This window comes from Tetrao urogallus (assembly GCF_951394365.1).
Source record: "Tetrao urogallus genome assembly, chromosome: 1".
Lineage (NCBI taxonomy): Eukaryota > Metazoa > Chordata > Aves > Galliformes > Phasianidae > Tetrao > Tetrao urogallus.
The window spans coordinates 187,248,041-187,271,880 of record NC_136813.1 but is presented as its reverse complement, the minus strand read 5'-3'; the positions used below and the strand labels follow the sequence as shown (position 1 = coordinate 187,271,880).

Below are 23,840 nucleotides of genomic sequence, written 5' to 3'. Positions count from 1 at the left end.
GTGAGTCCCTAGGAATCTTTGCCTTTCTTCTAGCTCAACCTGGTGGTGCTTTGATGACTTGTCCACCAGAGGCTAGATCACAGCTTGAGCTGTTGTGAAGTGCCAGGTGAACTTCATGTACTTTGGTAGGGAACCACCTGGAAACTCTGAATAGCGTTGATGAGACAGAGGGGTTGGGATCAAGACCAGCTTTAGACTAACAGGACACAATTGCACCATGAGCTAAGAGCCCAGGTGCTCCCCCACAGCTGGCTCTTGCTGGCTTGCTGTTGACATGGCAGTCCTTGGGCGTCATAGGGAGCAGCATTCCCAGTGGCATGACTGAGTTAACTTGATTTTGAAGGATAGCCCTACGCACAAAAGCTCCATATGGAAAATAGCACCCATGGCTCTGGGTGCAGAGATCCCTGGGAGGTGAGCTCCAACCATGATACTTGTCCACATCAAGGGAGACTTTGTAGGTGAGTGCAAACATGATGCAAATCCAACGCACTAAAGCACAGAGTCAGTACACAAGTAAATGGGAGCATGAGTCCCTCAACTCACTGTGTGTCCCTGGGGTGCTGTTAACACTCTGGATAAGTGGGCTTACCAGTGGTTCATCGAGTCATCATAGTATCATAGGTTGGGTTACATTCTGGTTTGCAGTGCATCGCTTAAGAGGTTGAAAATATTTTCCGCGTGTTTAAAGAAAATTATAAACAGATTGAGCCTGGGTACAGTAGATCCACTGAGCTAAATTTTACTAAGAAAAGCTTTTGATTAAAGAATGAGGCATGAGGGGAAGGGAGAGGGGGCTGGAATGGTGTGGGATTTGGTCATTTTAATGGAAAAATATGTACAGAAGCATACTCTCTGAATGTGGGAAGAGAGTCTTTGAGCAGGAATGCACCTGAAGTAAATCAGTACCTACTAAAGCAACTCTTTCAAATACAACCAAAGCAACTCCATGAAACTGCAAGACAGCAGGCATGGCATTTTCACTGGGATATGTGCTGTGTTCAGTCATATTAATTACTGCGTGGGCCCAATTTTCAGTGCAGTCAATCCATGGGAAACAAAAGAGCTGAGGGGGAAATATAAAAAGACAGTCAGCTAATAGGAGCCAGATTGAGTAACACTATTTGCCTTCTCTGAATGGTGAGGTAGAGATTGTGATTGTTCTCCTGTGGCAAGACCCGTCATGTTGCTATGGGGCATGCAAAGGGTGCAGGGCTAAGAGGGGCTTGTAGCAACATCCTGTGCATCTGTATAGGTATGTACATATCTATATACACATACAGCTCCTTCTGTGAGAAACCCTGGGAGGTGGTGGAGTCAGCTTCCCTGCAGGTGTTTAGGAAGAGGGTAAATATGGCACTGAAGGACATGATTTAGTGGGCATAGTGGGGGTGCGTTGATGGTTGGGCTAGATGATCTCAGTGGTCTTTTCCAACCTCAGTGACTCTATGAAACTAGGTAAGATAGGTTTCTAATTCAAGGTTTCCCATGTGGGGTTCAGGGTGTGCTCTCAGAGCAGTCTGTCGTGTGATGGCATTTGAGGAATCCTCCAATTGCAGTGCTTCTTTCCCTGCTCTGCTCAGACTCGTGGGCTCTCCAATTTGGTATGATACCAGGGCCTTCCTAGCTCCACTGTCAGCCTGGCTACATTGGCCCTTCTCTGCAAGCAATGGGCATCTAGCCCCACAGAAAATGCCATGGGTCTTCTGGGGGAACTTCAGCTGTGGGAACTGCACCTTTACAGCAGAACTTCAGTTTAATGTCAGTATTTTAGCAGACTATTTGGTTTGTTTGCCTAGTACTTAATAGGGGGATTATCTGTTGTTATTTTTTTTTCTTTTTTCTTTCCAGAGTGTTTTTCAATTTAGAAGTTGAACTTGCTCTTTTTTAGTGGTAACTTTCTCCTCCATTCAGGTTCCAAACTTCCCTAGGAAGTGACTTCATGGCATTATTCAAGCTGATTATTGCCTGGAGTGGCTGTGGCTGAATTACCTAGTATTTGTATAATGGCAAACTCCCAGTCCATATGTATTTAATGACTGTAATCATTTATTACTTTCTTTTATTGGGTTTGTTTTTAAAGAAAGTTTTACAGTGCTATTTATGATATGCTAAGTGGTGCAACTTGCTGAAAAAACACGTCACATTCATTTTATTTTTAATAGGTTTTGCTTGTTAAAATGGAAATATTTTATTTACCCTAGTAGGGCAGTTTTTTTGCTGACAGTTTTATTATTTCAATTACTCAGACATTTCTTTCCTCTTTTGTTTCCCCCAATATCCCTCTAGGGAATTTTAATGTGTCCATTCTTTATTTAAGATTGGGCTCAGAATGTGTTATTTCTAGCACGGCAGAGAAAAAGCATAATATAGAAGACGTTAAATAGTGGGATGTCAAGGTTTTATTTTCTTTCCTCTTTGAGTAGTGGAATACTTTTCCCATCTATGTCATCTGGTGATTAATTGCACTCATAATCTGTGCTCCTTCATCAATAACTGCCTGCCTTCAGTGCCAGGCAGAGGCTGTGCTCAAGTAAGACTCATTTGACCAAAGGATTTGTGGCTGCTGATAAATGAACATATATGTATTCTATAGGTCTTGCAGAGAGATCTTGACAAATTAGAGGGCTGGGTAATGGCCAACCACAGGAAGTCCAACAAGAGCAAGTGCTGGATGCTACATCTGGGGCAACTCTAGGTATATGTACTGCTCTGGTCGCTGGGGTAGGAACCCTCCCTTGGATTTTGAGGAAGCAAATCCTTGTTGGGACACTGGAGGAGCCTCCTGAGCTCTAGTGTTTGGACTGTCTGTGGCTGCTGCATGTCCATGACCATTCTTGAGAGGGATATAAAGCACGTTACAAAGCACATCCTCATGCTTCTACACGCCATTATGCTTTCCAGAGTGTCTGGGGGAGAGCTTTTTGACCGTATTGTTGAGAAGGGGTTCTACACTGAGAAGGATGCCAGCACCCTGATCCGACAGGTCCTGGATGCTGTCTACTACCTGCACCGAATGGGCATTGTCCACAGGGACCTCAAGGTATGACTACAACTTGACCTAGTCTTCCAGTCAGTTAATGAAGGTTGTGTAATTATGCAAGTGTAATGCACACAAGTCCAGCCTCCCCTGGGGATGGATGTTTCTGTAAGGATTTACCATAAGAAGGATGCTCTGAGGGTTATGTATCCTTCAACTGTAATTGATTTTAATAAGAACTCTTGCAGACAATGCTGTTAGAGTCAACAGGTGTTTTGCACGTATGATTTGGGAAAAGAAGTCATTCATTAAAGTCTAGAACATTACATTAAAAAATAAAAAACTCAGCTGGGATGTAAGTGCTTACTGTTGCACATTATCTTGAAGGTTTTCTGTGCTATATTTACTCTTACTTAAAAATTATTCATAGAAATAAACTGTTTGGGAGAGTTGAATGATTTCCCATCCTGCTATTTAGTCCAGTGTTTCTGGAGATCTTTTTCACAGCAAGAATTCTTCTAAGGAACATTGTGTGCCAGTGTGATTTTAAGATAGTCATCCTTTCAACTGCACCATGTTATTATATCAGAAGCCCTCAGCTTTCCTGGTTTAAACGAACACCAAAACAACAACAACAAAAAAAAACAACAAAACCAACACACCACAACAATTACAGTGAAAACAAGTAAGCATTATTTCTAAATTGTTTTCATAATTTAAAATGTCATTAGGATAAGCAGAAAGGCCTGGATTTCATAACATACAGCTAAACCATTCTGTCTTTAGTCATCTTAAATCATAAATCAGTAGGAGACACTAGAAAAAAAAAAAAGTCAAAAAGCTAAAAATTGAACTAAAAAATTGGTGACAACATTTTTGGTTTAGTTTTTGGAAGGATGCCAGAAACAGGAGTGGCTTTAAGTTGATGCTGTAGCATTGAGCTGTCCTCACGTATATTGGATTTTGGCAAAATAGGTCAAATTATATATAAAGACTGAATGAACATCAGAGAAGTCAGGAGCCACAAACATGTATGTATATAGTTTTAATTTTGAATGCAATTTTAAATTGAATGCATTATCTACTCCCAGTGTGAATCTTTTTGCTGTGTGAGGGCTGTTCCCATAAAACGTTCCCATAATAAAACATGACATATAGTAATTAGAAAGTAGATAGATCTACAAATTGCTTCAGTAGTTTATTGAAGGATACGATGAATTTAAATCAAACAAATATCTTTCTTCAGCAGTATTTTGGGGCAAAGACCAGCTCTTTTTCTTTTTGTTTGCAAGAGTTTGTCAGTAGCTTATCTGTTGTTAAAATGACTCCTAAAATATCGTATGTGAGGAACACCTGCTGTGACACATCTATTAGCACAAACATACCATGATGGCTAAAATAGGAATATAATAAGGCTTTTTTTGGTTTTAGACTATCAAGATAAGTGCAAGTTTCAAATTGTGATCCCCTAAATTGAAACTCTGGGAAAGAATCCACTCTATAAAAATACAACCCTTGAAATATCTGTAACAATTATTTATTGCAATTATGTGTTATTTAGATACCAAAATAGTACTTGCTGTAGTCAGGAAAAGCAGATCTGTGCTCCAAGTTTCTAATATCAATAACACAGCAGAAATTAACAAGAGATGGAAGCAGATGAAATCCAATGAAATCGAGGACTGGCAAAAGGAGTGAAAGGAGAGAGCAGCTCTGTTTGATACAGAGCCATCTTGTTAATGCTTCTTGAATTAACCAGCTCACTTTATAAAAAGTGGAATTGCTTTAAATAAGTTTTAAGCAGGTTTAAGTTTTAAATGGGTAGATTTATTGGCCTTGCTAAACATCAATAAATGAGGGATCTGAGATGAGTAAGTAGAAATCGTTAGAAAACAATTGTCTTTCTCTTAATTCCAACTCTGCCTCACCAGCAGCTGATCAGTATCAGAAACATGTTTTTCCTGTTTAGTTCTGCAATCTGGAATGGCTGCCAGCATTTTGAAATTCATAAGGTTTCAACTACCTGTAGGCACCAGGAAGGACATTAAGAGAAAAAATGTGGAGTTGAGGGCTCAAGGGATGGCATAAGTTTGGAAAAGGGCTGCAGGACAGTCAGAAAGGCATTATAAAGGCCACCCAAAGCACTGGACTTAAGAGGTATCATGATAAAAACATTAATGCTACAACTTCCTCTTCCAAGTGGTACAGGAACCCACAAAAAAAGTGCTATGCTGGACTTTGTCCTCACCATTGAGGAGGGGCTGGTGAGTAACATGAAGTTCAAGGGCAGCCTTGGCTGCAGTGACCAAGAAATGGTGGAGTTCAAGACACTTAGGATGTCAAAGAGGATGTGCAGCAAGTTTGCTACTCTGGACTTCAAGAGAGAAGACTCCTAACTCCTCAGGGAACTGCTTGGCAGGGTGACATGGGAGAAAGCTCTGGAGGGAAGAGGGGCCCAAGAAAGCTGGTCAGTATTCAAGGACCACCTCCCCCAAGCAGTGCACCTCGAGAAAAAGGAAGGTGGGCAAGAATGTCAGGAGGCCTCCATGGGTCAACAAGGAACCCCTAGACTTACTTAAGCAAGAAAAGAAAGTCTATAGAGAGTGGAAGCAGGAATGGGTTACCTGAGAGTAGAGAAGTTATCCAAGCAACCAGCGATCAGGTTAGGAGAGCTAAAGCCCAGGTAGAATTAAATCTAGCCAGGGACATGCAGGGGAAAAGGAAAATATTCTATGTGTATATCAGTGATAAAAGGAAGGCCAAGGAAGACATAAGTCCACTCTGGAAGAAAACTGCAGACCTGGTCATGAGGGATATGGAGAAAGCTGAGGTGCTTAGTGACTTCTTTGCCTCAGTCTTCACCAGCAAAGGCTACAGCCACACTGCCCAAGCTGCAGAAAGTGAAGGTGAGAACTGGGAGAAGGAAGATCTGCCCACTGTATGTGAAGATCAGGTTTCAGACCAACTGAAGAACATGAAGGTGCATAAGCCACAGAGTCCAATGAGATCCATTCATTCTGAGAGAACTGGCAGATGAAGTTGCCAAGCCGCTGGCCGTCATATTTGAAAGGTCATGGCAGTTTGGTGAAGTTCCTACTGACTGGAAAAGTAAAAACATAAGCCCCATTTTCAAGAAGGGGAAAAAAGATCCAGGAAACAGCAGGCCAGTCAGTCTCACTTCTGTGCCTGGCAAGATCATGGAGTAGATCCTCCTGAAAGCCCTAATAAGATAAATGAAAAATAAAGATGAGGTAATTGGTGTTGACCAATATGGCTTCACCAAGGGCAAGTCATACTTGACAAACTTGGTGGCCTTTTATGATAGAATTACAGTGTCAGTGGATAGAGGAAAAGCAACTGACGCCATCTACTTGGACTTGTGCAAAGTATTTGACACTGCTGAGCATGACTTCCTGGTTGCCAAATTGGAGAAAAATGGATTTGACGCATGGACCATTCTCTGGATAAGGAATGGGCTGGATGGTTGCACACAGGAAATTAAAGTCAATGGCTCAGTTTCCAAGTGATGATGAGCGACATCCCTCAGGGATTGATGCCGGGACTGACGTTAGCATCTTTGTAGGTTGACAAGGACAGTGGGATCACTTTCATTCACAGCAAGTTTGCAGATGATATGAAGCTGAGTGGTAAAGTTGACTCCTTAGAGGGAAAGGATGACATCCAGATGGACCTGGAGAAGCTTGAGGGGTGGGTCCATGCCAACGTTATGAAGTTCAACAGGGCCAAGTGTGAGGTCCTCTACCCAGACCAGGGCAATCCCAAGCACAGTTATAGATTGGGTGGAGAATGATTTGAGAGCAGCCCAAACGAGAAGGATTTGGGGGTGTCAGTTAAAGATTCAACATGAGCTAGCAATGTGTGGTGGCAGCCCAGAAGATCAACCGTATCTTAGGTTGCATCATGACAAATTGACCAGTAGGTTGAAGGAGGTGATTCTATCCCTCCACTCTGCTCTGGTGAGAACCCACCTGAAGTATTGCATCTAATTGTGGGGTCCCCAACACAAGAAGGATATCAAGCTGTTGGAGTGGGTCCAGAGGAGGGCCACCAAGATGATCAGAGGGCTGGAACACCTCTCCTATGAGGACAGGCTGAGAAAGTTGAGATTCTTCAGCCTGGAGAAGAGAAGGCTCCAGGGGGACCTTGTAACGGCCTTATGGTACCTGAAGGGGGCCTACAGGAATGCTGAAGAGGGACTTTTTAAAAGGGCAGCTAGTGAGAGGACAAGGAGAAATGACTTTAAACTGGAAGAGAGTAGATTTAGACTAGATACTAGGAATAAATTCTTTACTGTGAGGGTGGTGAGACACTGGAGCCAATGAGGTTGTGGATGCCCCCTCTCTGGAAGCATTCAAGGCTAGGCTGGATGGGGCTTTGAGCAACCTAATCTAGAGAGAGGTATCCTTGCCTATAGCAGGGGATTGGAATTAGATGGTCTTAAATGTTCCTTGCAATCTAAACCATTCTATGATTCTATGAATGCTATATTATTTTTATTTCAATTAACAGAATTGTTTCCTTTTTTGCCTCAGTTCCAGTTGATTCACAGCTACAGTTACAGCTTTCCCTTAGTTTGTAAATCCTTTGTGGTTATCATGTCCCATGATGAAGGCATTACTATGTGATATTATGCTGGAACCAGGCAGACACAAAGCACTTTCATGTCCACTTGAGATTGAGCAGGAACCCCAGAGTATGGGAAGGTAATGTCAGCTTCCATTTTTTCTTCATCCACCTCTTTCCCCAGAATAGGAGTTTATGGTGAAGAAGAAAGGAGGACAGATACCAGAGCTGCTGCAGTACAATTGCTTCTCCTTACACATCCAAGCTTGGAAGTGTCCCAGGGAATTTAATGATGTTGCGTGGTCCCATCTGCTTCTCATCATTTCCTGGAAACCCACATCTGAAGCACATAACAGCCTGATAGACAAAATGTGTTGCATGTGGGTAGGCATTTGTACTAGTTTCTAAGGAAGAAGCCCACACTGGATATCCATCACTCTTATAGATGAAGACCTCACAGTCCATGTGGTGCAATGGTAAATTGTTGTTGCTGGGTTGTCAGGGTTCTAGCAGGTACTGGACCTTTTTGCAAAGCCAAATACCATGCATGGGAAGAGACTGTTCACAGCAGATAGCAAGAGCTTTTCTGTAGGGTATTCACAGTTTATAGATGGAGGATTTGCAGATTGGCGTCTGGGAACTGGTTGAACATTCCAACCTGCTGACTTTGATGTGAAGGTTCAGGGCTTCATGGAACAACTCCTGTTTTCTTTCAGAATAAAGAAGTTGCTGTGCTCAGTTCTGCAGCATTTTTTTCCTAATCATCTGCAGCTAAAACATCACTGAATAATTCTGTGATTTTAAAGTCATTTTCTCTGTTGCAATGGTTGATTCCCAATGGAGAAGATATAAAAATTTCTAATGCTACTGTTTTCCTTTTTCTTTCTTTCTTTCTTTCTTTCTTTCTTTCTTTCTTTCTTTCTTTCTTTCTTTCTTTCTTTCTTTCTTTCTTTCTTTCTTTCTTTCTTTCTTTCTTTCTTTCTTTCTTTCTTTCTTTCTTTCCTTCTTTCTTTCCTTCTTTCTTTCCTTCTTTCTTTCCTTCTTTCTTTCCTTCTTTCTTTCCTTCTTTCTTTCCTTCTTTCTTTCCTTCTTTCTTTCCTTCTTTCCTTCTTTCCTTCTTTCCTTCTTTCCTTCTTTCCTTCCTTCCTTCTTTCCTTCTTCTTTCCTTCCTTCTTTCCTTCCTTCTTTCCTTCCTTCCTTCCTTCTTTCTTTCCTTCCTTCTTTCCTTCTTTCCTTCTTTCTTTCTTTCTTTCTTTCTTTCTTTCTTTCTTTCTTTCTTTCTTCTTTCTTTCTTTCTTTCTTTCTTTCTTTCTTTCTTTCTTTCTTTCTTTCTTTCTTTCTTTCTTTCTTTCTTTCTCTTCTTTCTTTCTTTCTTTCTTTCTTTCTTTCTTTCTTCTTTCCTTCTTTCCTTCTTTCCTTCTTTCCTTCTTTCCTTCTTTCCTTCTTTCCTTCTTTCTTTCCTTCTTTCCTTCCTTCTTTCCTTCCTTCTTTCCTTCTTCTTTCCTTCTTCTTTCCTTCTTTCCTTCTTTCCTTCTTTCTTTCTTTCTTTCTTTCTTTCTTTCTTTCTTTCTTTCTTTCTTTCTTTCTTTCTTTCTTTCTTTCTTTCTTTCTTTCTTTCTTTCTTTTCTTTCTTTCTTTCTTTCTTTCTTTCTTTCTTTCTTTCTTTCTTTCTTTCTTTCTTTCTTTCTTTTTTGTTTTTTTTAAATTTAATGCTGTATAATACGACTAGCACTTTTTAAAAAACAATAATAATAGGGTTATGCTACCTGGATTTAACATATTTACCTGCTTTCAAATGAATACTTGTTTTATCTCTTGGAAACAATGGTATATTAGACATGCCTCCCAAATAAAAGATGAAGCTTAGTTCATATTTGAGGTGCCAACGAGAAATTCACGACTGCAGGTAAGTTCAGGTAACTCAAAGCTCAAGGTGTCAGCTTTTTCCAGTTGCCACCATGGAGGAGTCTGAAGATGTTCTCCATACAGGTTGTAAGAGCAACCCTTTAAGATTTAGGGGAACAAAATGATGTTAGTGCATGGTATAACAAAGAATTGTATTAAATATAAGCAACGACCAATCCTGTTATTAGGCTGACACATTCAGCTTTGCTTGTTCTTCTTTCTAGCCTGAGAACTTGCTTTACTACAGCCAGGATGAAGAGTCAAAAATCATGATCAGTGATTTTGGATTGTCTAAGATGGAGGGTAAAGGAGATGTGATGTCCACAGCCTGCGGAACTCCTGGCTATGTTGGTAAGTGGTTTGGTTATACTGTTATTTCACTCCTCTCACCTGCAATACAGAAACATGGTGAAAAAGGATATGAGAAAGGGAATAATTCATTTTCTAGTTCCACTACATAGTGCACAGGAGATTTTGCAGGTATTTGTGAGAACTAGAGATTTCAGAAGTTGCTGATGTTGTGTCCTGTGTGCTCTTCTCCCTTGGATCACAATCCTGCAATCCAGCTCAGGGTCTGTGGGATTAGCTTTCATGATTATATTTCTCTGCAAAAGGATTTTTGTCAAATCCTCTGCCTGTAGCTAAATTAGAAACATGCAAAAAAGTATACTCAAATGCAAGTACCTAGAATACCAAGACACTTTACATAATGTAGCATATTACTTTAATCGTAAAGAATAGTGTTTCCTGGAATCCTCTGACAGAAGACAGTGAAATGAAAGAGCTAAGTATATTCAGAAAAGTTCAGTAGTCCTATATTTCAATTACATTAAGTTACTGACTCGTTGAAGTATTTAAAAACTCTTTAGATCCCTGACCCTTCCTAGGTAGTAGTAAATTGTTACCATCATATCATATATTCCTCAATCATATCATATATTCCTCAATATTTTGTCCATGCTGTAGTGATTGTATCAGATTACTGATTAGAAATGCATTTACCAGTATCCTTCTAAAAAAGTTAAAGCAACGGAATATGAGAAAAATATGGCAGATGATGACAGGATCTGTGAGAAAACACTTTTTGAAATGTTTACTTTGTGCAATGGGACATCCAGCAAGCCAGTATTTCTTGCAAGGCAGATGAGAGGGCAAAATTAATGTCTGGGGTTAACTTGTGGTTAAATCCATGAAACTAAAATGACAGTGTCTTTTCCAAGGATAGACTTTCTGTCTTGTAGGACAGACGTTGTTTTCTACCAGTCACAGAGAGGCTTCTTTTGCTTTGCAGCTGCCATCTCACCTCAGATGATATCCTGATATAAGAACCTAAACAGATTACAAGGTTATGTGATCTGGATTTGTCCCAGGAATACCTTTTTCCAGGCATTATCTTCATGATACACAGGCACACTTCATTTTGATAACATCAGAAAGAAGTGATGACTTTCTTCTCCCATCGAGATGACATCAGGTCATAGATGCATGAGTCAAGATGCCTTTCATACAGCCAGAATAACTGTCTTGCGTAATCACTCCAAACTGGAAATCTTCTTCTAAAGCCTTAGCAAGATCTGAGCTTAGACAGCAATTTTCATAATTTTTACTATCAGCTCTTCTGTCTTTAATTAACAATTTTTATTTTGCTCTCAAATGGGCACTGACTAAAATATGTCTGCAAGATACATGTAAGTTGAATGTAAAGTTTGTTGAAGTGCTGATAAAAATGAAGGAGTGCAACCCTGCTCTGGCACTATATGATCTTGTATGGCTTTTCATCCGTTTAAGAAAACGTGCTATTTTGGAAAGGAAGCTCTCGAAGCATGTGCAAAAATGAATTGTCATAGAATCATCATAGACTCATCATAGAACCCTTTGAGTTGGAAGGAACCCTTAAAGGTCATCTAGTCCAACTTCCCTGCAATGAACAAGTACACCTACAACTAGATCAGGTTGCTCAGAGACCCATCCAATATGACCTTGAATGTGTCCAGGGACAGGGCATCCACCACTTCTCTGGGCAACCTATGTAAGTGCCTCACTATCCTTATCGTAAAAAACATCCTCCTTATGTCCAATCTAAATCTCCTCTCTTTTACTTTGAAAATATTTCTCCTTGTCCTATCACAACAAACCCTGCTAAAATCTTCTTTTTTTCCCCTTCCTTCTTATAGCCCTGTTTTAGATATGAAAGGCTGCTCTCAGGTCTCCCTGGAGCCTTCCCTTCTCCAGGCTGAACGGCCCCAGCTCTCTCAGCTTGTCCTCATAAGAGAGGCGTCCCATCTTTTGGATCATTTTGTGGCCCTCCTCTGGGAGCGCTCCAACAGGTCCACATCTCTCCTGTACTGAGAATGCTGCATCTGGATGCAGTACTTCAAATGAGGTCTCCAGCACAGTGCAGAAAGGCAGAATCTCCTCTCAACCTGCTGGCCACGCTTCTTTTGATGCAGCCCAGGATGCAATTGGCTTTCCAGACTGTTGGGACACGTTGCTGGCTCATGTCCCACTTGCCATCCATCAGTACCCCCAAGCCTCTTTCAGCAGGACTGTGCTCAATACTTTTGTCCCCTGGCTTGTATTGATAGTGGGGGTTACTGTCACCAATCTGCAAGAACCTTGCACTTGGGTATGTTGCACCTCATAACGTAAATTGCATAGCTCCACAGTTGCCAAGCAGCATTTAAATCCAGGATTAACTTCTATATTATTTGACAGGAGGAAGTGCTGCTTTGCGATGGGCACCAGAGCACATGGATTCTAAGCACGTGCATTAAGACAGCATTACCTGAGGATTAAGCCTCAGCATTGTCTTAATTCTTAGTCTGGTCTGCAGGGCTCACACATGGGACTTCTCTATTCATTCCCTACCTGGAAAGGAAACCTCTGAGGAGGGACATGGCTCAGTGGGCATGGTGAGGATGGATTGATGGTTGGATTTATGATCATAGAGGTCTTTTCCAACCTTAACAATTCTATGATTCTACAAGGTTCTCTTGGACCCACTGTTCAAGCCTGACTAGGTCTCTCTGGAAGGCATCCTATCAATTGTTGCACTTGGACAGATGTTTTGGAGCTCTCATTACTCATGATCTGGATACTGATAGCTACAGAAGTGCCTTCAGGTCCTTTATTACCTTACTGAACACAGGATTTACTCATTGTGGTTGAAGAAGTGGCCACTTATTTCAGAAGTGCTGACAGGAGTTTTTCACCTCTCACACAAAGAAAACCTCTTTAAATATTTGTTCTATTCCTTTTTCCTTTTCCACAGGATAGAGCTCCTATTATTGCTACTGTTTGTTTTTTTGTTGTTTCTTTTTTAAATAATTGGCTGCCCAGACAACATTTTCCGGGCAGTGAATGCTTTTGTTGCCATTCCTCGCTGACAAATGGTCCTCTGTTAGTGTTACACCCAATTACATGTCTTCTGCATACGTATTCTTCAATTTGTGTGCACCTAAAAGCTTTCATGCCTTTCAGTCTCACTCCAATGCCCTCAGTTAATGCAACAGATCTTCCCTCTACTGGCACAACATGAATGCAATCAACCTCCACACCTTTATACCAAGTCTTTTTGTTTTTTCTTCCAGCTATTTTAATCAGCTTTGAAATAACACTCAAGGATTCTCGGCTTACAACTTCATTTCTGACAGTTTTCTTTAAAGATAAATAGAACATCCCATTTTGTAAGATTTAATGAGAAATTAATACTTCTTGTCAGTTTAACTTTGCTTTTATATTTCTGGGAAAAAATAGGCAAATATTACATGCCAAAGGCACCAGGACTCAGTTAAGAAATCTTTAATGTCTACTACTCTTTATACTTCATCTCCTGAAATGGATCCAGTCGGATCCCATTCTGCAAAGTGCTCCACAAGCTTCTGACTTTGTACCAGACTTGATCTTAACTCAGGTTTGCTGTCCCTCGTATTTGCAAATATGCAAGGCCTCATGCCATTTCTGCCTAATTTCCACAAGTAATATATACTTTCATCTCTCTATGATTCAATTTTTTAGTTAATCAATCTTTTTTAATTTTAGCTCTAAAGAATGATAAGACACCAAATTCCTGTTTATGTGGTTTAGAAGTTCAGCAAATAGAGGAAGGTAAAGTTATAATTTAGCTTCTTCAGAAATATCAGCTTTCTTTCTGAAAAGAAAATTGTTACTTATTGAATTGGTGGATGTCTAAATTGTGCATAGCTAGTAACGCATGAGCACATTGGCTTGGCTTTAAAGGCTCTGCTTTACAGATTAAATTACTGTCAACATTTCAGAGACCTTATTATTTCAGGAGTCTTGTCAAAGATTTTGGTCCTGTGCTGAAAAGATGACTGTCAGAATATTTTCACCCAATTAGATTTAGCTGGAGGTACTTCTATTAAGATACAAATCTGAACGTTTACTTATAGTAGATAAGAAGGTCTGATAATACAGCCTTTTCTAATGAAATGATCTTCCATTTTCTTATCTGCTTTCCACTCTTATCTCCTTCCATTTTCTTAAAGAGAGTTCAGGTGATGAGCTGGGACTAGATACCCAACTTCTAGATAACAACATAAATGAGGTAAAATAAGTTGGCTTGTGCGATTTAACTCTTTGTAAATTAGGTGTGTGGATTGGTTTGCATGGGCCCCAAATGCATGGTCTTCTAGTCATCTTCTAGACTAGAGAAGAAGTAGTGTTTTCCACATTCTTTGAATGATCTATGGGATTATGGGCAAGATCTGTATAAGCCATTAGTGATATGTTGATTTAAACATCACAGATGTGGACTGCTTGGAGACCGTTTATAAAAGCTTGGTTTTGATGGAGGAGGTGTTCAAAACTGCATGAAAATGAGTTGTCATTGAGGTGTGTCAAGTTGGGCACTCAGTGAGTGACTCTCCAGTCACTCAACAAATTCCTCTGAAGAGATTTTGGCTGCTTGGAAACTAGGTCTTGCTGATTGACTTTCTGTGAGATTTGATCTCTCAAAAGCTTTGGTTACTTCTGCAGATGGGACTTAGACTCACAAGATGCTTACAAAAACTGGAAAGTTTGAAAAATATGCTAGAAAGTCTGTCTCAGCAATCTGATCTCCATTTGCAGAGACACTGAATTATTAACTGTGTTTGTGGCTGGCTAATATCTTAATCGTACTGAGATTTAAAGTTCTTGTTTGGAGCCCAAAGCAACTTCAAGAAAAATTTTGTTGTATTTCCCTATCTGAAGGATTGGGCTAGACCCTGGTTCTGTGACTGATCTCTGAACAACTCACATCACTTACTGGTTTTATTCTATGTAGTGGCTTTAGAAAACGTCATCTCACACCTTTCAGCTCTGCCAGAAATCCAATAGAAAGCCAGATCTTATCAAAGCCATGTGTTTCTTTTAGCCCTGTGCAAGACTGAAGCATTTAAGTAAACAATAGATTTCCACGTTTACTTTTGACTTAACTTGGTATCCTTTGAGCAAAATGCTTGAAAATAGTCAATAAGCCTTTGGAATATCCTTATTAGCAAAAAGCAACCCCAGGAGTTGTTTAGGCAGTAACATGAGTAATAAAGTAAAAATAAAGCATGGGAATTACTCTGATTAAAGCACAGGTTGGTGACAGTGCAGTCACTCAACTCCAGGAAATGGACTCTGCTAAGTAGTGGATGTAGCTGTGTTACATCCCATGATGGTTACTTACATCTCAGAAACATGACATGGGGACAAGTGGACCAAAAGAAACTAGTGGGGCTACACCAAAACACTGCTGTCCTTACAAAACAGTACTAAACTGCAAAGTCTTGGCCAACCAGAACAATCGAAACACTGGAGGACTGTGTGAGAGAGGGAAACAAGTGGTTTTCATCCCAGGAGTCAGTGGAAAAGACAGGCTTCTGGCTTGTGATGAAGCTGCTTTGTGTGTCTCAGCCTGTTTGCTCTGTGAAGAAGACATTTTTTATGATGGCAACAGAGATCACACTGCTCTTGCACCATCTTTGGGGAGATTCTTAGAGCAACCAAGCATCTACTCAGTGGTGTGGAGTTCCTTTCTGTCCTTCTCTTGAGGTGGTATCGTCAAGACTCCTAAGCAACAGGTCTAACAGCATTTCCCTTTGGTGTCTCTTACAAACCCTGCCCATTACTAACCTTTCATTCTGAATTTCATGAGCATCTTGCACCAGCACAGTTCTTTCACATTTCCCCATCTTTCCTTAAGAAACCTGTCCACATGGCCCTGAGTAGTTACTAGCTGAACAACTAGTCCTGGGTTTTGCAAGGCTAGTTTGCTGGGACAGCTGAGTTGTTTCCCTGCCCAGTGTAAGTAGGTCCCTGATTGTTTTAACTGTATTTAGATATTTTTATTCCTCCCACATTTACAGCACCCTCCTGACTTGTCAGTCCTGTGGGAAGTCATCAGAACCATCACCCTTTGATCAAATGCATCATTCCTTCTGGTGTGCATGGGAAGGCGTGCATACATGGGAAGGCATATAAACCACAGAAAATAGCATTCGACTGAATTCCTGTGAGACAGCAAAATCTAGTGGGAGTAGTAACATCATGAGAGTGAAGGAGAACCACTTTTCAGTATGAGACTGGAATGAAGGGCAGGCACCCTCATGACTTCAACGGGCTTAAACTACCAGAGCAATCCGCATCAGCTGAGCTCTTTGCAAGAACATGAATTGCTGGGTTTGGCATCCAGCAGCTGCATTTTTAGGGAGCTTATCGGGAGCTGCGCCCACTGGGGGTAGTGGCATTGTGCTCTGAAAGGTTTCCAAATCTTTGTATTCTGAACTCTTTCTTAAACCCTTCATTTGAAATAAGCCCTTCAATTTTCATCTTACTAAAAAAAACAAATAAGCACCCTATCTGTAAGTCAGCAGATTATCTGGCCTGGAAGTGAAGTGTCTTCATTATCCAAAGAAAGGTATAACTCACTGAGGACTGTTTTTCTTGTCCTTCCGATTGCTTTGGCTACAAAGTTCAGAAAGAGAGATCTGAATACCTTTTTCTTTCTGCTCAGACTTCTTTTCCTGGCACCAGAAATGGGAGTTTTGACTTTTCCATTCTCCTTGCTGCTGTTTTGCTTCTTCAGTCAACTGTGTTGATCCTTTAACACTGTCAGCTCTTGTTTTTCTTTTGCATTGTTTCCTGCTTTCTCAGGCATTGATCTGTTGTCATTTCTAAGGGTTCCTCTGACTTGTTTTTCAGCTCATTAAATATTACCCTCTTTTTTTGTATATCACAGACAGATGATGCTTAGCTTGTGCTTTCATTGCTTGTTTGCTTTTTAGAGCAAAACACAAAAGCAGCCCTTTGGCCATAAAATAGTTATTTAAAGCTCCTGCCTTCCTTCATTAAAGTTTACCAAAGGTGAGGTGATAGATTCATATTTGATTTGGCTTGATCCTGCAGTGTCTTTACCTGCTTCACAGCCACTGTCCATAGCATCAATTGCCTGTTATCAATGTTTTTGCTCTCCTGTAAAGCAGAAAGAAATACTCCAGCACAACTTTGATGTTTAAGAGAGAGAATCTTTATTTAGTTCACATCCCCTTCATCTCAGATTTGTTTTCTATTATGTTAATGTGGCATATCTGTATAATGTCACGACCTCACTTGTATCTGTGGTGTTCAGGAGCAATTTGCATAATATTTCCTTTGGGGAATATGCAGTGTATAATGTTTACCAATCTTGAAAATGGTGCAAACTGGAACTGACAATCAAAGGAAGAAGAGATATGTGAATAGAATTTTGAAAATTTAGAAATGGGAGACATTTAACCACCAAAGCACAGGGGAAAACAAGCATCCCTCTTCATCATGCTTTCTCACAAAACTCAGTCACAAGAGATGGGACAAAAAGGAAAACTGAGTCCTACAAAACTTATTGTTGCACAGCTTCATCTCCTTTTGTAGTAAGAACATTTCGTCCTTTGTGCTGATAGGCTACAGCAGTTATTTCAGTGTCCTGGAGGGAGTCAGGGACTTCTCAGGATTTGGGATGCAGGTTTCTGCAAAACACATGTTGCCAGGTCAGGAGAGCTTCATGGTAGGTGCAGAGTGGAGAGAAATATCTTTTGGCATGCCAGTAGATAGGTATTGTAGTATTCACACATGGCAGCATTGAATGATGGTGAACAACTTGTAAATAGAAAGAAACACAGAGTCATAGAAGGCCTGGGTTGAAAAGGACCACAATGATCATCCAGTTCCAACCCCCTGCTGTGTGCAGGGTCAACAACCACCAGACCAGGCTGCCCAGAGCCACATCCAGCCTGGCCTTGAATGCCTCCAGGGATGGGGCATCCACAGCCTCCTTGGACAATTTCTTCTGCATGCAGGAGTTCCAGTTTGAATGATGACTCAAAGATTTGGGTTACCTTCACCTCGTGCTGCAGACTAAGGCAAACCCATCCTCAAAAGCTTTCATAATCCCCCTACCAGCTATACCTTGACTTATGTTCCCTTGGATTTTTTTCCTTACTGCAAATGTCTATCCAGTGACTTGACCCATTCTGTCCTTCTGCTACTTTTGGAAATACAACCTGGATGCCCTCTCTCATCTGCTTTGTGCACTGTCTTCCTTTTAGTCTCTTCTTTAAGCTCCCATGCCCAAGCACCAGAAAGACTTTTCAGTTTCTCATTAATGCCTCCTGCTCCATTCCTTGCTGGCACTTTTGACCTTAGTTTTATTGACTTGTCTAGTTTAGGAAGACTGCTCTTAGAAGAGTTCCTCCCAATCCACCAAAAGTTTATACAGCAAATAAGTGTGAGGCTTGAGCTTTAATATATTTATGTTCTTCAAAGTTTTCTTCTTTGTTCTATAAATAACTAATTTGTGGCTGGTAAGACTCCTAGCACAGTAAGGTGTAATACCAAAGAATTATTTTTGCTGGTATTTAGCCTCTGCTGCTTTAGGGGTATTTTATGTTTTGGTTTTGTTTGGTGTCTTTTTTTTTTTTTTTTTTTTTGGAGCATTTGAACTCTGGAGTATTCAGAGGAAATACTGTGCTTTTGAAGACCCCGTGTGGTGAGTCTGCTTTAGGAATGCCAATCACCAACAAATGGTGATTTGTAACATTATTGTGGACATTTTGCTTTGAAAATGCTTTGAACACGCTAAAGCTTCTTTACATGAGAAAGATTAGAGTCATGGGTTTTTAAAAATTGGCTTTATGCATTTTCAACTGAAAGGTCCAAACAGGGAAAGAGTAATAGTTCAGGAACCCAAATAAAAATTAAAAAGTATCTTTTCAGCTTTCAGTGGTTTAAGAGAGGAAAGCAGACTCACAAAGAGTTCCAGTAAATGGCCATACTGTCACTTCTAGTCAAGTTCAAGCTACGGTAGTGGAAAGCAGTACAGAAACAGAGGGGGCTCCATTTCTTTGTGTCCAGTTCCTGCTGCTTTATGTTTCTTACTCTAAGAGGCAGGAGGACAAATGGTCCCCACTTACTTTTACACCCAGGAGGCTTCATGAGTCAGCAGGTGGTGGCATGGTGACAGCTCTCCTTCCTTTCCTGCAGACCTAGCTTATTACTTCCCTGACACTTCATACTTTCTAAGTTGTCTCTTGAAGTCCCTCATTTGGCAGAGTAAGACAGTGGAGCTGCCAGGGTGAAAGATCAGTGCTCCAAAGCTCAGCCTCAGATGTCCTAAACTTCCTCTGGGAGGCAGATGATGGCCTTGCTGCACTTAAATTTTTATGTGTTTTTCTGTCTTTGTTTTTCTTTCTTTTTTTGATGGCAGAAAATAGGGAATTTATTCCCCTTCAGGAGTCCTACTTCTTTTTGAGGAGAGAAAGCTTCAAAAACATCAGAATTTTTTAAAGGTGAGGGTTGAACGTAGGTGACAAAGAACTTAAGGTTTCAGGGAGCACTGTCAACTCCTACTTAACAACATTCCAGTGGTTGGTCTTGTAACTTGTGCTTGTTTGGCTTTTTTATTTCAGCTCCTGAAGTGTTGGCCCAGAAACCCTACAGCAAAGCTGTGGACTGCTGGTCCATCGGGGTCATCGCATACATCCTGTGAGTACCCACTGGGTTTTTGATCACACGCAGCTTTTGAACCTGCAATATATTCTTCCACCATATTTGTATGCTCCAAGAAAATTCATCTCTGATGCTTGTGAGCCAAGATAAAATGGACTTTGGATACCTTCTAGTTACATAAAGGCTAAAAATTGGGCAGAAACAACAGTAAATGAACCAGAACCCTTCAAAAAGTGAAAATCCCTGCTCCTGACTGAATTACAAGTTGTACAGTAGTATGGACTTCTTCAGACCGTGGTGTTAGTGAAGCTATTCCCTCATCTGCTCAGGTTAGCTTTGACCAGAAGCAAGTTTGCTCATGTACAGAGTGCGTAGCATCATGCCTATAGGTGTATCCTGAAGTGTCGTAGAATCACAGAATGGCTTGGATTGGAAAGGACCTCAATGAAGTACCAATGGCACTTCTTTCCTTGAGGAGGTAGTCAAAGGAACAAGAGCTTTTTACATACTATAGTGAATTATTTTCACCAAAGCTCAATATAAAATGAGATTTCTACTGAAAATGGTGGATCATTTTCTTTAACACCTCCAGCATCTCTAACCTTCTGGTCTCATAGGAGAAGATGAGCTTATTCCATTCCTGTCCTGCTCATACCAGAATTGTCATGCTTTCCTTTCTTATTTTTTTATTTTTGCACTTAAATTTTTTTTACAACTGTCAGAGCTATACAAAGCTGAAGGAAAAAAAAAAAAAACTACTTCAACAAGAGAGCAGCATTAAAGCATTCCTGTTTTGTTTCCTTTCTCCTTGTACAAACATTTCATGGCCTGTCAACACGAGTAACTTTTTGATGTATTAGGTGCAATTGTGTCAGGACACACCTCTTTGCACTGTTATCCACTCTGTGCAGTGTTCATTCTTTACAATTTCATTTAGTCTTAAACAAAATAGCTTTTATATATAAAATTGTATGAGAACACTTTGTTTATTTGCTTGTATGTATTTCTATTTAAAGTAAAGCCCTGCCTACAAACATTAGCCTTATGGCTGGCTTTGCCATTCTACGTGAATATTTGAAAACTACTTGAGTACAAAACTTTGCAGGGGGATGGATTTGACCTGGAACAACAATCAGCAGATGGGTTCAAAAAACTGTTACATAACAAAGCAAAAATCAACAGTGCTGACACTGACTTTTTGTCAAAACCCAGCAGGGGCAAGGAAGCAGCCAGGCATCAGCAAGGAAGGGGCCAGACATGCCAAAATACCTCAGAGACTGCTTCATACATCACTTCCTAATGCTCTTTTAGATGAGGGTGGAGTGTGTTGACCCAAACTAGCCATCCTGCACAAGCAAATCTGAAAATGGGAGACCCAGATATTTTCTTGGTATTTTTCATCCTTGCTAGCCCTTAGTGGACAGTCAGATAGAGTTGTTCCTTTTGCTTTCATAGTTCTTTGCTGAGTACCTGCTTCAAAATGTAGAGAGAGGAGGATGCAGGTGGAAAACAGTAGACAGTACTCTACTCTGCCTCACTTCCAGGCCTGACTAGTGCCCAGGTTCAGTTGAACGTCATATATTCACTGTGAAAATATGTGGACATCTGACAGCCTGCAGAATGGGGGGACTAGTTCCCTGGGGATAAATTTGTCTCTTCTTTCCTCCAAGTCCTTCCTTTCAGTCCCATTCAACTATAGTTCATGGACCAAAGATTTTTGCTACTGGCAGACCTGATGTGATTTCATTTGCTGCTTTTAATATGTTTTGCTGTGGAATGAGACAGCACTAAGCAAACTTCAGCCTTGCTAAAGAAAACATCTTCAGTAAGGGAAAGGTTTTAATCTTTTCCATAAATCATGTGAGGCTGCTCTTTTTATCAGGTCCACTTCAGTCATTTCTTGCTCTGTTTTCAAAATCAACACATGTTGGTCTTTTCAGACAATTTTGCATTTGCTTTACAGGGAATTCTCAGCCCTGAGGGCTTAAATCAGCTCAGTAAGAATGAATCCCTGTGAATTCCTGTTTGCAGGACAAAGAAACCTTTTCAGGGTTTCAGTGCTTCATGTAATGAGGTCCTGATTTGTATTATGTACAGTCGAAATTAATGGCAATGATGTGTTGCCATAGGAGTGCAGTAATATGTTCACAGTCTGTAACTCAGACTGCTTGAGTGGAATTAGGTCTGAGATCAAACTAATTCCTCGAATGTTTCTGCTTGCAAGTGACCGCTTCTAGCTCCTGGAGAATCAGCAGCACTCCAGAATCCATGTCAGCTATCTTCACATAGATGCTTAGTGATAATCTGAGCCATCCACAGAATCCCACTTGGACTCAAGCTGCGACTGCCACTGATCCAATCCCCTCAGCCCTGTGCTGTACTGCTAGCCAGACACAGGTGTTTCCTGTGCTTCAGTGACATGGATGTTCCAGAGCTTCTTCTCTCATGCTGGACTCTACACTTGGGCACAACCCAGACTGTGTTGATGCAAACAGTCACTTCATGAGAAGGTGATGTTCAGTTGCCTAAAATATGCATTTAGAGCCACACTGGGGTGGCTCCAGGACAGCCACATGGATTTGACAAATGTATCACAGTGCTGAGATCTTTCTTCTGGAGTGGCAGATGGAGGCCAAGCGGGATAGAGTGGACCGTGTGGGATAGCACCAGATGCTTGTTCTGAGGGCACTGAATCACTCCCTTGCCCATCCCCAGCCCTCCGCCTTCATGGAACAATTTCATCTGCTTTAATAGTGCATTTGCGTTATTCTTCATTGTCATCATCTCTGGTGACTGTGATGGGAGCTTAGGAAGCCAGCGCACACTTACCAGTCCTAATCTTGAACTGGATCTCCCTTTTCTTGTAGAAACAGCCAGAAGCAATGTGCCCTTGTTGGAAAGTGAATTTCAGAGGAGCACTGAATATAGAAAAAAACAGAGGTTCTTCCCTAGCAAAGAAGGAAGTACCCCTTCTTGAGTGTCTGACACCACAGTGGTGGGAGAGGTTTAATATCTAGGTTAGTCACCTTGCAAGTGCTGCACCACCAAACCAGGTGGAGATGTATTTATGCATAGGGCAATCCAAGCACATCACTTTGCATCATCTCCACACCTCTCCCATGACTCTCACAGCCCCTCTGAACAAACTGTTGTCATTTAAGAAGACGGGGAAATCCAACACGGAAGCCAAGCATATATTAAAGATGTTTTGAGCTATTATTACCATAAGTGGCTTGAGTGCCTCCAGACACAAGCCCAGAATCACATGAAAGCCTTCAGTTTATGATACTGGAAGAACAAACTCTTTCTGGGGCACCGACGCTTTTGACATCTATTTGTTTCTGTAATAGACAAGGTGAAAGATGTCTTAGGAAAGAATACCTTTGTTTCAGTGCCAGTTTCTAATGCTTCTCATTAATGACATCCATATTGTAGAGGCTGCACCAGCAGAGTTTTTATCGAGACCTGTTTTGCATGAGAAGTCATTATTCACAAGAACTAATTTTAGCAGCTTGAAATTTCCTGTTATTCCAGTTGCAATATTTCTCAGTTTGAAACAGCCTCCATGTTGAGTTCAGCTTTTTATATATCACAAGATAGCTTTGATACTTGTTCAGCTTCAAAATATAATAGATGAGAAGAGTGGGAGACCTCTCTGGACTCCCTGTAGCTGGATTTTGGACCTGTGTGAGTCACATGAAAGTTTGTAAAGCCTGGGAAGCTAAAGTGATTGCATGCATGCCTGATATAGATTAAGTTAAGTTAGTTGATGCAAAGAAATAATAGAAAAACATGTTCCAAAGCTGGAAAAGAGCATGGGGCCATAGAATGCTTTGCCTCAGCTGCTATCTATTCATACTCAACACATACCGTCTCTTCTGCACTAGGATGAATGCGTTTTGGCTTGGATTTTCTTCTCACTCTGTTCATTGATAGGACAAGTGAATTACCAGTTGGCTAATATTGTTTATAAAGGAAGGATATGTGGAAAGAAATCTTGGGTCATACCCTTTCTTGGACTATTTGCTGCTGTGTTGCTTTTCATTTTCAATTAGATGTGCATACATCCATGTTTGAGGTGTCTGAATAAGAGAATTAGCCATGGCCATACTGGTACACAGTATGATATTTCAGAAAAAGTTTTTACTGAAGTCATGCACTGAGAAAAGATTGAGAGTCTCATTGGGAAAGTGAGTATAACTTAATTGTTTGGTACTAGAACGAGAATAAGTGGAGGGAAAACATACATGGGTACGTTGGATTGCTCAGGATACCACATTCAAAGACTGGGAAAATAGCCTCAAATTATTTCTCTTCATTGCTTGGTTCTTAATTTATTTTTTACTCCCCATAGTAATATGTCCTTGTCCACAGTTTCATGAGGGCATTACCATTGGCC

The 23,840-nt window shown here is 40.7% G+C and overlaps 1 protein-coding gene across 1 annotated transcript in view; it reads left to right on the top strand.

The window, feature by feature from the left end:
• Positions 1 to 23,840, top strand: part of CAMK1D (calcium/calmodulin dependent protein kinase ID) — a gene marked incomplete at both ends in the record, with an annotated part of 221,070 nt that overhangs the window by 177,437 nt on the left and 19,793 nt on the right. Inside the window, 3 exons of the mRNA XM_079538119.1 lie at positions 2,905 to 3,043; positions 9,694 to 9,820; positions 19,402 to 19,477. Of these exons, the coding sequence (XP_079394245.1) occupies positions 2,905 to 3,043; positions 9,694 to 9,820; positions 19,402 to 19,477 (342 nt within the window). The remainder of the gene's footprint in view (positions 1 to 2,904; positions 3,044 to 9,693; positions 9,821 to 19,401; positions 19,478 to 23,840) is intronic.